General features: G+C 39.2%; 1 protein-coding gene across 6 annotated transcripts in view; it reads right to left on the reverse strand.

The window, feature by feature from the left end:
• Positions 1-4,388, reverse strand: part of MTIF2 (mitochondrial translational initiation factor 2) — a 28,745-nt gene extending 24,357 nt beyond the window's left edge. For 2 of the 6 annotated variants that reach the window (XR_008391984.1, XM_037125768.2), the window contains exons 1-3: positions 3,847-4,246; positions 2,262-2,481; positions 1,788-1,899 (exon numbers count right to left, since the gene is read on the reverse strand). Coding sequence is in view for 5 of the 6 variants with exons in the window: in XM_037125768.2 (XP_036981663.2) it covers positions 1,788-1,899; positions 2,262-2,481; positions 3,847-3,857 (343 nt within the window). In the remaining variant the exon portion in view is untranslated. Of the gene's footprint in view, positions 1-1,787; positions 1,900-2,261; positions 2,482-3,846; positions 4,250-4,293 lie in introns of those variants that run through there. The other 4 variants (XM_053667012.1, XM_053667011.1, XM_053667014.1 and 1 more) reach the window with 4 other exon arrangements.
• Between the last annotated feature and the right edge of the window lie 8,899 nt (positions 4,389-13,287).

The raw sequence follows: 13,287 nt of genomic DNA on the forward strand, positions 1-13,287 counted from the left end.
ACAAATTACACAAATATATGAAGGCGAAACTAATTGAAATGAATGGAATTGCACAGGACACCAATAGCAATGAAAAGGAAACTGGGACTCAAATCAATGGAGTGGACCAGAAGAAAGCAAATAATGGCCAAACAGAAAAGAGTCAAGGAGCAAGAATTCAAAGAAATGAGGAGAGTCTTAGGAATCTCCAGGACATCTTTAAATGCTCCAACATTCGAATTATAGGGGTACCAGAAGAGGGAAAGGCACAGCCACCAGTGGAAAACTTATTTGAACAAATAATAAAGGAGAATTTCCCCAATCTGGCAAAGGAAATAGACTTCCAGGAAATCCAGGAAGCTCACAGAGTCCCAAAGAAGTTGGACCCAAGAAGGAACACACCAAGGCACATCATAATTACATTAGCCAAAATTAAAATGAAGGAGAGAATTCTAGAAGCAGCAAGAGATAAGGGGACAGTCACCTACAAAGGAGTCCCCATCAGACTGTCAGCGGATTTCTCAAAAGAGACCTTACAGGCAAGAAGGGGCTGGAAAGAGCTATTCCAAGTCATGAAATCCAAAGACCTACAACCAAGACTGCTCTATCCAGCAAAACTTTCTTTTAGAATGGAAGGGCAGATAAAGTGCTTCTCAGATGAGATCAAATTCAAGGAGTTCATCATCACCAAGCCCTTATTATATGAAATGTTAAAGGGACTTATCTAAGAAAAAGAAGATAAAAAAGATGAACAGTGAAAGGACAACAAACTCACAGTTATTAACAACCACACCTAAAACGAAAGCAAACTAAAAGGACAGCTAGATCAGGAGTGGAAACATAGAAATGAAGATCTCGAGGAGGCTTAGCAACAGGGGAGTGGGAGGAGGAGAAGGGGGGAGAAGGTACAGAAAATAAGTAGCATAGACAGTAGATAGAAAATAGATGGGGGGGCAAGAATAGCATGGGAAATATAGAATCTAAAGGACTTGAGACACATGGTCATAAACTAAAGGGGGGGTAATGGTGGGGATGGGGGGTAGGGTGGAGGGGAATGAAAGGGGGAATAGAACATTTGTAACAGCATAATCAATAAAAAAATTAAAAAAAAAATAAAAGTTATCTTATTTTTTAGATTTTTTTCTTTTTTTAATTACATTCATTGGGATATTGGTTAATAAGATCATATAGGTTTCAAGTGTACATTTCTGTGATACATGATCTATATATTGCATTGTGTGCCCACCACCCAAAGTCAGATCATCTTCTCAGTTTATAATGAAAACTCAAATTTTGTTCCCACAATCCTAAATTGGTAATAAATACATAACTGGTGCAATAAAGGAATAAAAATTGACAAAAGTGCTGTATATTTAGAGTATTATTAAAAGTTGCAATTAATACTATGAATATTTTTCTGCTGGCATTATAGATACTGTCAAAATTAGTGAAAGAAGGAAATCATAAAATTATAGAAAAAAGAGGGAAAGTAAATGAATATACATACAGTTCCTCAGTCCAAAAACATTCTTTGGACTTAATCTAATATCCCACACAACTTCTGAGAAAGAAAGGTTAGTCCAGATAAAAAAATTTCTACTTTTATTAGAAGCAAAATCTTGGAGAACTGTATTTGGCACAGAGCCAAGAATTAGAATTTGTGGCAAAAAGTGAAAAATATTGGAATGATTAACAACGTTCTAAATTGCCAGTCCAATTTTCATTCTTGAATGCTTTAGTCTCATTGCAAATAAAATACCAGGTATTCCATGTTTCCATATTTCTTCCTATAAAATCATGTGACTCACCTACGTCCTTCTCCATTGCTGTAGCCAGCTCCTCGACAGTCATTCCAAGCCATACCTCTACCTCCTTTTTAGATTTTGTTGAAGATAACTGAGACTTCCGTGATCTTTCTTCCTATCAAAAATTCAGAATACGTGGAGAAGAAAAACTTTTAAGTGACAATTTATATTTATTCTGGAATATTTATTCAGCTTCTATTTCTACCAATTAATACTCCCACAAGCAGTTAAATCTGACTAAAATTAAAAGTCAGAATTCTCAATTTACTGTTATACACCAATTTCCAAGTAATCCAATTCATCAGCATTGCCAAACAATTAACTAGAACTTCCCTTCTTCACAAAGATTTATTGCTTGGAGTGTAGCATTATGGAATAAAGATTCTGTGAATGACAAAATACTCAAAATGAACTTCTACTCATAGCTCTAAGCACTTTCATGTCAGACCAAATATTACATGAATGACATAAACCTACCTTCTTTGTTACTAGAAGCCTATATTGAGATAAAGCAGCCCCAAGGAGTGTGCCTGTTTGCCAGGGCCGGGTGTACTGCTGAGTGGCTGGGTAAGCAGATGAAAACACATGTCTCCACTGTGCTAATGTTCTTCTTTGACTGAGGCTATGCAGCTGTCTACAAACAGTGTGAAATCGCAGCAAATTCTCCAACTTCAGCATCTTCTGGTTCATGCTTCCCCTAGGAAAAAAGTTTTAAGGTAATATTTTGGTTAATATTTAAATCAAGTTAGTGGATATTAATTAGATATCTACTACATGGAAAGCAATGCACTGGAGTTACAGTGAATAAAATCAGGTTCCTGTCCTGAAAGAGCTCATAGTCAAGTTGGAGTTGGGATTCCATAGTAACTACTCTCTAGACATTATCATTGTTAATGTTCCTCTCATGATAACATGGAAATACAGTAAAAACTTATATAGGGCTCTTTTTTCACTCTCGAAAAACATCAACTAACAAATCAAAAATAGAGTGATTTTCCTAAAATGCAAATTTGAACTCATCAACTCTCTGCTAAGCACCCACCAATGCACCCCATTAATCACCAGTTTAATGAACAACTTCAAAACATGCTATATAAGGATTCACTTACCTGCCCTCTGTTGACCTCACTTCATCTCTTTTTTTATACTCTTACAGTCCCCTCACTCCTACCTCCCAGGCTTTTGTTATTCTTACCCACCTGTAATCTCCAAAGGTTTGTCATCTAATTTTGAACCTTTGCATAAGTCCCCCCTACGTGGAATAGTCTTTCAACATTCACCATTCTTCCCTCTTCCCCACTGCCCAAAGATGCTTTAGAGAGGAAAGAAGGCGCCCAATAATACAGCTATTAAATAATGCCTTTTACCTATCATTTTTGTACTGAAAGAAGAGTTTGAGAGAACACTGCAACAAAACTCAATAGTATTGTTTAGAACTGTGTATAGTTCTTTTTCTCCCTGAGTCTTCTGTTCCTTCTGCTTCCGAGACTGCATTTCTACAGCTTTGCTTTTCAGTTTTTAAGAGTAGGAACAACTAAAATAATGTAAGAAGTACATGTTTTCTCCTCAGCAAACATTTCCTGAGCACCAGATTCCAGGCAGTGTGTTTGAGGTTTCTGGTTCAAAGTTTAATAAGCCAAGGTCCCTTCCTTCAGAGTTCACTGCCTGTAAAGTGTTCCAATATGATTCTCATGCACATTAAACACCTTTAAGCACCTCAGAATGACACATTTAAAAATTTCTATTTAGGTACAAGTCTCTGGACTAAGAAGTAAACAGTGATCAGAAAGCAAAGGATTCCTCAGGGAGGAAAATAATTTTAATGAGTCTTACACCAGATTTGATAAGGACACACATTAATGGAATAGGAGGAGAGGTCCTACATGGCAATTAACCAGAGCAATTACAGATATGTAATTAATGCCGGAATTAGAAAAACATTGAGGGCCATCCAAATATCAAAACTGGAAGGCACCCTTACTTGCTACTAACTCCAAGCCCCTCATTTTACAGAAAAGTACAACGGAACCCAGAGAGCTCAAAAAAAACTCCAACCCCATACCGCCAGTTCATGGCAGGCAGGACTAGAACGCAGGCTTTCGACACCCAATTCGGTGTTCTATCGCCGCTAGGACATTCTCGGAATCTGAAGACGGATGTTGGAAATACTAGTTGCAATGGTGGAAACGTCTGGATAGAACAGTTGGAAAACCTGGAACTTATCTTAGAAGTAAAAAGAAGTCACTGTAGAAAAAGTACGGGTGTGGGGTGGCTTCGCCTGGAGCCAGAAAGCCCCGGGTTCAAGGCAGGCTGGGACTGGGGTCCGCCACCTGTCGCAGCGCTTCTGGTCGAACTGGGCTTTGGTAAGCCTAAGGAGGGGTCATGCAGGGGGTAAAAGCAACACGGAAAAGCCTCCGAAAGCGCAATGTTTATGATTTTTGCCACTGGCACTTAGGGCCAAACAATATATGCCACCCGGGACGACACCCGGCCGAGGAACCCTACTCACTTAGCTCCTACATATCGCCCGGAGTGTCTAGATTCTGAGACTGGGCAGAAATCACCTTCCGGACACAGGAGAACTGACTGTCGGGCAGTACGTCTCCAAAAAGGTCCCCACCAGGCTTCCGGTGCCGCCGGAAGCGGTCCTTCCAGCAGATCAGAAGTCCGACTCGGAACTATCGCACAGGCGGCGAACGGTGGTGCTGCCAGGCGCTCGCGGGATCGCTCAGTGGGAGGGGCGCCAGCTCGACCTGCGTAAAGAGCGCTTTCTCTTTCAAAACTCACCTCGTGTGGCTAGCATTTTAAGCAGTATAGCCTCAGTGCGTTGCAGTCTCCGCCCATTCCCTGTTGGGGGACTTTGTGTAAACTCTGAGCCTCCATTCTGCAAGATGGTAATGATGTAGCTATTTCATAGAATAGTAATAAGATTATAAGAGCATCTGGTTCGTAGTAAGAATTTGCTGTTGTGATTATTAAGGCCTCCTCCCAGAGCACTTCCAGTCTTTGATTGGGCATGTCTTTGGCTCCTTCCCCTTAACCACAACCAACCACCACTCAAGAAGTCTAAATATTGTTTTATCTTTGGCCTCGTACCCAAAGCTAATGATATGGTATAGAAGAGTTTCTTACTCAAGAGCATACTTATGAAGGGAGACCCCGAAAACCACCAGGAATTATCTTCTGGAGGATGGGCCCCTTGTAGTATACAGGCTTCCCCTCCCACCCTCCACCTGGCCCAAGTCAGTTGTAAGAACTCATCTGTATCAGTGTACCAGCTGGCCTTGTGAGAGTCTGTGTTTGGCTCAGTGAAAAATTTTTTTAAGACTCATTCAAGGCATTTGTCCATTTCATGATGGTGACTTACAAGCACACCTGCCTGCAACACACTGAGTATTTAGCAGTTTTTGACCAAACACAGAACAGCCTCCATGCTGCACCCTCTCTATTCACCTGATCTCACTCCAGTGACTTTTTTTTTTACTCCTGATGAAAAAAGTCCTCAAAGGGAAACGCTTTGCTGATGTGGAAGAAGTGAAACAAAAAAACAGCAGAAGCACTAAAAGGCATCAGAGTTGACAAGTTCAAAAACTGTTTTGAGGAGTGGAATATAGTCTCCATAGGCTTATTGCATCATACGGAGAGTCCTTTGAAGGTGATTGAAGTTTAAACATGTAAGAATAAGTATAATTTTAAATAAATAACTCCCAGGAGTTCTGAGGGCCCCCTCCTATTGTTATCTCCCTTTCAGAGTTTGACTTCCTATCTCATACCTCCTCCTCTTATTTATTTATTTAGTTTAGAGAGAAACACTGACTTGTTGTTTCACTATTTACGAATTTGTTGTTTCTTGTATGTGTCCTTATCAGAGATGGAACCCATAACCTTTGTGTATGGAGAGGAGGCTCTAACCAACTGAGCTACTCTACCAGGGCATCAGGCCCCACCTTTATATGTGTGTATATTTTAGAGAGAAAGAAGGAGGGAACGGGAGGGAGAGAGGGAGAGAAACATCAGTAGGTTGTCTCTCACATACCCCCCAAACTGGGGGACTGGCTCGCAAATCAGGCATGTGCCCTGACCAGGAATGCAAACAGTGACCTCTTAGTTTGCTCCACCCACTTAGCTACACTGCCAGGACTCCTTCCTTTTTTATGTTTGTCTCCCCAGTGCCTACGACAAACGTGTGCAATCAGTATTGCTGAATGATTGAATGAAAATCTCTGTCCTGGAAATCTTTTCAATGACCCTAACACCCACACACTTGAAAATGATTGGAGTTCATTCTACTTGCTATCATTTGACTTACCATTCACAATACCCACTGACGTGCAATTTCTGCAAGAAATTGTTCTTTGCTCTCTTATTGTCTATCCAAGCAGTTGAGAAACAAGCATAAATTGGCTGGTAGAACATCCAAGTAGTGGTCATATCTTTCCCCAATATGAAAGTGAAAATAATTGATACTTTTTAATCATGAAGATGACACAAAATCCAAGCACTATGTCAAAATATAGAAAGGTTTGGGTTTTTTTTTTAAAGATAAGGTCAATTAATGGAACAGAAGAGCAACCTGAAAGAGCTCCCAATGGCCAAAGATGGAAACAGGTGAATCACAAAATAACATAGTTATTTTGGATAGTTATATCCAAAATAGTTATTGGATTATAACCCAAAGTATCAAACAAATATACTTATGTCCATACTGATAAAAATAAATTATCAAATAAATAAAGAATGCATAGTTATATTGGATTATAACCCAAAGTATCAAACAAATATACTTATGTCCATACTGATAAAAATAAATTATCAAATAAATAAAGAATGCATAGTTATATTGGATTATAACCCAAAGTATCAAACAAATATACTTATGTCCATACTGATAAAAATAAATTATCAAATAAATAAAGAATGCAGCAGAGGGGACAATTCCATGTAATACACGTATATAATGCACTAGGAGGTAGAGCTTAATTCCCCTCCTTGTGAGTGTGGGCTGGACTTAGTGACTTGCTCCCAAAGAATGGACCAAAGAGTATGGAAAAGGGAAAACAGTTACTTCACAGTAGAGAATGCTGGCAAACACCACCTTAACCAATTAAGCAAGGTGTAAATCACCAGCAGTGTCGTGTTGACATCATGTCCCCCCTGAAATGTTATGATGAGGACACTCTATCTCTTACAGTATCCTCCCCCAAATCCTATAACTCTACTTGTGGGGAAAACATCATGCAAGCCTAAATTGAAGAGCATTCTACAAAATACCTAATAGAACTCTTCAAAACTGTCAAGGTCATGGAAAGCAAGAAAAGACTGAGAAACTATCACAGATCGGAAGAGACCAAGGAGGCATGACGACCAAATGCAGTGTGGTCTCCTGGGTAGAATTCTGAAACAGAAAAGCACATTAGTGGGAAAAGTGGTGGAATCTGAATAAAGTAGTTTAGTTAACTATAATACCCCAGGGTTAATTTCTTCATTTTCACAAATGTATTATAGTTTCACAAATATAACACCTTAACACTAGATGAAAGCAGGTGAATGACATTTGGGAACTCTCCACTTTCTTTGCAACTTCTCTGTAATCTAAATTTATTTAAAAATTAAAAATTTATTTTCTTAAAAGAAAGTGAATCAAATCTTAAATCTACAACCTCTCCAGAAATAACCACTTTTATTATTTTGTTGAACATCATTTCAGTTATCTCTCTATATAAATACATGTACACATATAATTTCATATAAATGAGATTCGTACTATAAATGCTGCTTTTTAATTTTTACAACTTAACCACAAATAATGTTTCCTAATGCCATGGCCTTGGTGAAAGCTATATCTCATACCTATGAAAAGATAAGTCATAAATACCAATGAGCAAAGTTTAATCCAAAAACAGTAAAAATAAAATAAGGCCCTGGCTGGTATAGCTCAATGGATTGAGTGCGGGCCTGCGAACCAGACAATTGAGGTTCGATTCCCAGTCAGGGCACATGCCTGGGTTGCAGGCCAGTTCCCTGCAGGTCAGTTCCCAGCAGGGGACGCACGAAAGGCAACTGTACATTGATGTTTCTCTCCCTCTCTCCTTCCCCTCTAAAGATAAATAAATAAAATCTTAAAAAAAAATAAAATAAAATAAAAAATAAAATAAAACAGAAAAGCAGTTGTATTGTGCAGCCATCCCTTGCCTATCTTACCTAGAAAATTGCTGGAACTTTCATCTGTTCTGCCTTTCAGCATACGCTTTCAAGAATTTGGCTGAAAGCCCTGGCTGGTGTAGCTCAGTGGATTGAGCACGGGCCTGCAAACCAGTCAGTTGCGGTTCGATTCCCAGTCAGGGCACATGCCTGGGTTGCAGGCCAGTTCCCTGCAGGCCAGTTCCCAGCAGGGGATGCACAAAAGGCAACCATACATTGATATTTCTCTCCTTCTCTCCTTCCCTTCCCCTCTAAAGATAAATAAATAAAATATTTTTTAAAAAAAAAGAATTTGGCTGAAATCTCCCTTAAGAGGGTAGGTCACTTTAACATCTAGACCACCTGTAGTTCTTGATGACAATCAGGGGTAAACTGCCTTCTACAAGAGGAGCAAGGGTTGAATTGCTGCCCCGTGCACTTGTGCACACTAGTACTAGAAGGAGCTATAGTCACCTCACTGGGCAGTCCCAAGAAGAGAAAATCACAAGGAACAATGCAAGAATGAAGTTTCTTCCAAAGAGAAGTTGATCAAGGATGTAGTAAGACAGTTCAAATTTATAAGACTTTTATCTGTTTTGTTCTCTGTCTCAGCTGTCATATGTTGGCTTCACAAAATAAAGCAAAATAAACAAACAAAAACAAAACAAAATTTCCTACAATATAAATTGCTGGAGAAACAGTGCCAGGATTTTTAAAACTAGAAAAGACTTGAGAACCTGAATTATAGCAATCTAAAATCATCAGTTATAGTTATAACCAAGCTATCTTCTTCACAGCCAATTATATACTAGTCACATAAATATTTTATTCTATCTACTATTTCGTACATCAGTTGTTCTTGGCACATTAGCAGGTTTGAGGTCCACTGATGATTTAGTTTCCCTTGACTCTGATTTGACAAATACTCCCAGTGACAAGTTGGTAATCTAGAGAGCACATTTTGGTAAGGTGAATTTATTTTAAATATGTGGCTTTGGGGAAAATTGCTAGACCGTATAATAATAATATGATGTACTAAGAACGAGGCATTATTCTTAATGTTTTATAGTCCTCATCTCATTAAATACTGCAAGACTGAATGTCTTAATTTTGCACATCAATTTTAGCAAACTAGAGGGACTGCATATCACTGAGGAAGTTAAGTGACTCGCCCAAGTCGCACCCTTAGTGATGGGTGAGAAGAACCTACATTCATGTCCGTTTGGTCCAAGGCTGTTCCTCAGCCACTTCTGCATTTGAGGAAGTTGAAGTAAAGATCTTTAGGGTCCCAACCAGCTTCGAGATTTTACCTTTTGAACATTTTAATATTAGCATTTTTTCACTTAAATTTTATATCAACCTGTGCTCCCGATGTATGGTAAATCTTCGAGTTTGCATTAGTATTTCAGCTGTTATTAAAGCAACAATTATCTTTATGGAAAACATAAGAGTATTCGTATAATACTTGTGGAAATGACGACATTAATCTCTAGTAACCTCTAATAAAAGCCATATCAATAATCATTAAAGGTGTCTGCACTGGGCTTTCATTAGCAATGAGATATTTGTCTCTTCACCACCGACATGCAAATTACACAAAGCTTTTCTGTGGGTCTCCTCTTGAGTCTCATTAAATTAGACTGATTTCTTCTTACACAATTACATCTCTTAAAAAGTCCTTGGTTTCTTTTTATTAGCTTTATTTAAGTATAACCGACAAAACTGTGAGCTATTTACAGTGTACCCGTGATGACTTGATATACATTGTGAAAGGGCTCCTGCAGAGTTAATTAACACAGCTCACCTCACGAACATTTACTTTTTTTCCTTTTGGTGAGACCATTTAAGTTCTACTTTCTTAGCAAATTTCAGCTATACAATAAAGACAATAGTCACCATGTTATACGTTAGATCCTCAGACCTTATTCATCTTGTTAACTGAAAGTTTGTACCCTTTTACCGACCTGTATTCCTTCTTCCTCATTCTTGTCCCAGCTCTTTCACTAACTAGAATTAAAACTTTGCATAAGATGCTTAACCTTTATGGTGTTCGATATCTTTATTACAAAATTAAGAAGGTTAAATTCAGAGTATTATTTTTGAAAAGTTTTAAAATATGACTTAAAATAGCCCTGCCTGGTGTAGTTCAGTGAATTGAGTGCGTGCGGGCTGTGAGCCAAATGGTCACTGGTTTGATTCCCAGTTAGGGCACATGCCTGGGTTGCAGGCCAGGTCCCTAATAAGGGAGGGGCATGTGAGAGGCAACCCCACATTGATGTTTCTCTCCCTCTTTCTCCTTCCCTTCCCCTCTTTTTAAAAATAAAATATTTAAAAATATATGACTTAAGCCCTGGCTAGTGTAGCTCAGTGGATTGAGCATGGGCCTGCAAATCAAGGGATCACGGTTCGATTCCCAGTCAAGTCACATGCCTGAGTTGCAGGCCAGTTCCCAGCAGGGGACTCACGAGAGGCAACCATACATTGATATTTCTCTCCCTCTTTCTCCTTCCCTTCCCCTCTTTCTAAAAATTAAATATTTAAAAATATATGACTTAAATATGAAGTGACCATGTGTCTAAAGACATATTTAACTAATTCCTGAGGAAACTAGCAAGATGGTAAGTAAGCCTCTCAAAGGGGCCAAGTATTTACAGTGGTTGAAAGAATGAATGCTGCAATAAGATTGATCATATATACAAAGTTAGCTAATATCCTGCAGCACAGTAACTGTTGGGACACTATTCTGTCCTCTCTTTGCCCTCTGAATTCATCTTTCAGATCTCAGAGGACTACCCTGACGCACTCAGTCCTCCCCAGAGCTAGATGAGTTTCCCCTATTACCGGCTCTCACGGCATCACATGTCCTACTTAGCACTCGCACGCAGGCAATGTAATATCTGTTTCTGTGATTATTTGACTAATATCTGTGTCCTCCAACAGACCATTTGCTCCACAGGGCAGGGCTCTGTCAGATTTTGCTCACCACTATACTTCCAGCACTGAGCTGATCATCAATCATATTTTATTGAATTGAATTTAATAAGCCCCAAGTCCCCACATGTTATTACTGAGATTTCCTCCCTTCTCCACTTGAGATTTAGGAGCCAGGCAACTGGACTGTGAGATTATTGTCTTTGTCACAGCTCCTCATTGAGCACTGATGCTCAGAGGGGACTTGTGCCACATCTGCTCTGGCCAGGATGCCCCACGTGGACCCCTTCCACTGATGCCACCTGCCCATCCTGCTGTGCACTGAGAGAGAGAACGCCAATAAGGGGCTGTTCTCCCCACTCCCGTCTTCCCCACCCCAGTCCTCACCCTCTCTTTTTACTCCTGGATCCATCTGCTTTCCGCTCCTTTATTCTAGGAGCTAACCTCCATGTCGCCTGTCCTAGGATAAATCCTCTTCCTTTAGAACAGGGCCCTTACAAACTAAAGGGGAGGGGAATGGTGGGGGAGGGGTGGGCAGGGTGGAGGGGAATGGGGGGGGGAATAGAACTGTAATGACATAATCAATAAAATATATTTTTTAAAAAAGAAACCAACCTTCATGGAATGGGATTATGGAAAGAAGACACTAATACTAATTAGGGTTTTTTTAGTTACTTTGTTACACAGGTGTGTGTGTGTGTGTTTTGAAGCAAAATGGGGGCTATATTGTCTATATAGTGTGTCTTCTATAATTTGTCTTCCCCACTTACTGAATTGTATTTCTCTATGTCCTTAAATATTGTGAGTGTGATGGAGAATATACTTGAAGGAAGGATGTCACCTAATTTATTTAACATGTCCCTTTACGGTGGTATAGTCCTTGTCGCCTGCTACCAGCCTTCTCTTTCTGCTCTGCTGTTCCCACCAGATCTTAATGCCCAGGACACATTGTGCTTTTCCATCTCCATCCCTCAATTCCTGGAGTTTCCTCAGCTGGAACACACATTTTTCCCTGGCAAATTTCTACTTATCGTTCAAACTGGTATCATCTTCCTCTAAAGCTTGCCTCGGTGCACACCCCACTCTGCTTAGTGCCTTTCCTCTGGGCTCCCAGTGCTCCCTCAAGCATCTACGACTGTTGCACTAGGCACGTTTTCTCGGCTTTATCCCCTGCGAATGTCTCAGTTCTCGATTTGCTAGATTTTAAGGTCTTTGAGGAGAAGCATACCACACACCACAGAAGATATGTTGAAGAGACACAGGTTGGAGCTAGCACCCCCCCCACTATCCTCCTGCTTTCTTTTTATTTATGCATAGCTTCTTAGGATGGCTTTCAACTCACCTGTCCTGGAATGCCCTGTTTCACCCAGTAATGGGGATTTCTAACATTCTTCACCTAACAAGTGCAATGATGTCCAGTCTCCTTGGTGTTGATAAATATTTTATAATTTTGGCCTTTCTATTTCCTTTCTCAGGGAAGCTACAGTTGTAGCTGCTTCTTTACTTTGAGCAGACATAAGGTGAAAGTCTCTTGTCCTGGACCCTGCCATAGTTCCATCTTCCAGCCCTCTTTTCCAAGTTCTGTTCTTAACTGTCAAGTAGCCACACTCTTTCTGATGGTAATAAATTTCCTTTGATCTGTTCTTGTAGAAATTTCACAGACTTAGTAAGTCTTTTGTGTTTGTAAAATAATTTGGCAATGTGCATTTTTCACCTGTCTCCTAGAATCATGAGGTTTCATATTCAAGTTCTGTGACTAAATATCTAGTTCCTCAAGTTCATGCTGATGAGTTAAATTTAATGTTTTCAGTTGTTTGCGAAATAAATTTGAAATTGTATTTGCTTTGAGGACAATACCAAGGATAGCATTTCATTTATATTTAATCTGATGCTGACAAATAAATATTGCTTTGAACCTGGGTTAGCTTTTGAACAGCGACACAATGTATTTTTACTGTAGACAAATTTAGCTCTACTTTCTAATAAAAATCTTTGATCATAAGACTAGTTTGGAGCAGGATACTTGGTAATTCAACAACAGGTAGACTAAAATTAAGAGAACATTACTCTAGATCGGGGGAAAATGATAGTAGTTTGGGCGAGGGTAGTGATTTTCAACCTTTTTCACATCATGGCACACATAAACTAATTACTAAAATTCCGTGGCATACCAAAAATTATATATATTTGCCTATATGACCAAAAATAGGTATAATTTTTATTTAGTTTCAGAAATAATAATAGTAATTACCTTCCCTTTTTGATCCAAATAGACTTTTAAAAAAATCAGGTGCCTATACTTGTATATAAGAATTTCTGGTACCAAGAATTAACCATCAGACACAATCTTATTATGTGACATGACCAATAAGATGCAACTTTTATATAATCT

The sequence above is a fragment of the Artibeus jamaicensis genome, unplaced genomic scaffold (genome assembly GCF_021234435.1).
Source record: "Artibeus jamaicensis isolate MK-2021 breed Jamaican fruit bat unplaced genomic scaffold, CSHL_Jam_final contig_465, whole genome shotgun sequence".
NCBI classification, from domain to species: Eukaryota; Metazoa; Chordata; class Mammalia; order Chiroptera; family Phyllostomidae; genus Artibeus; species Artibeus jamaicensis.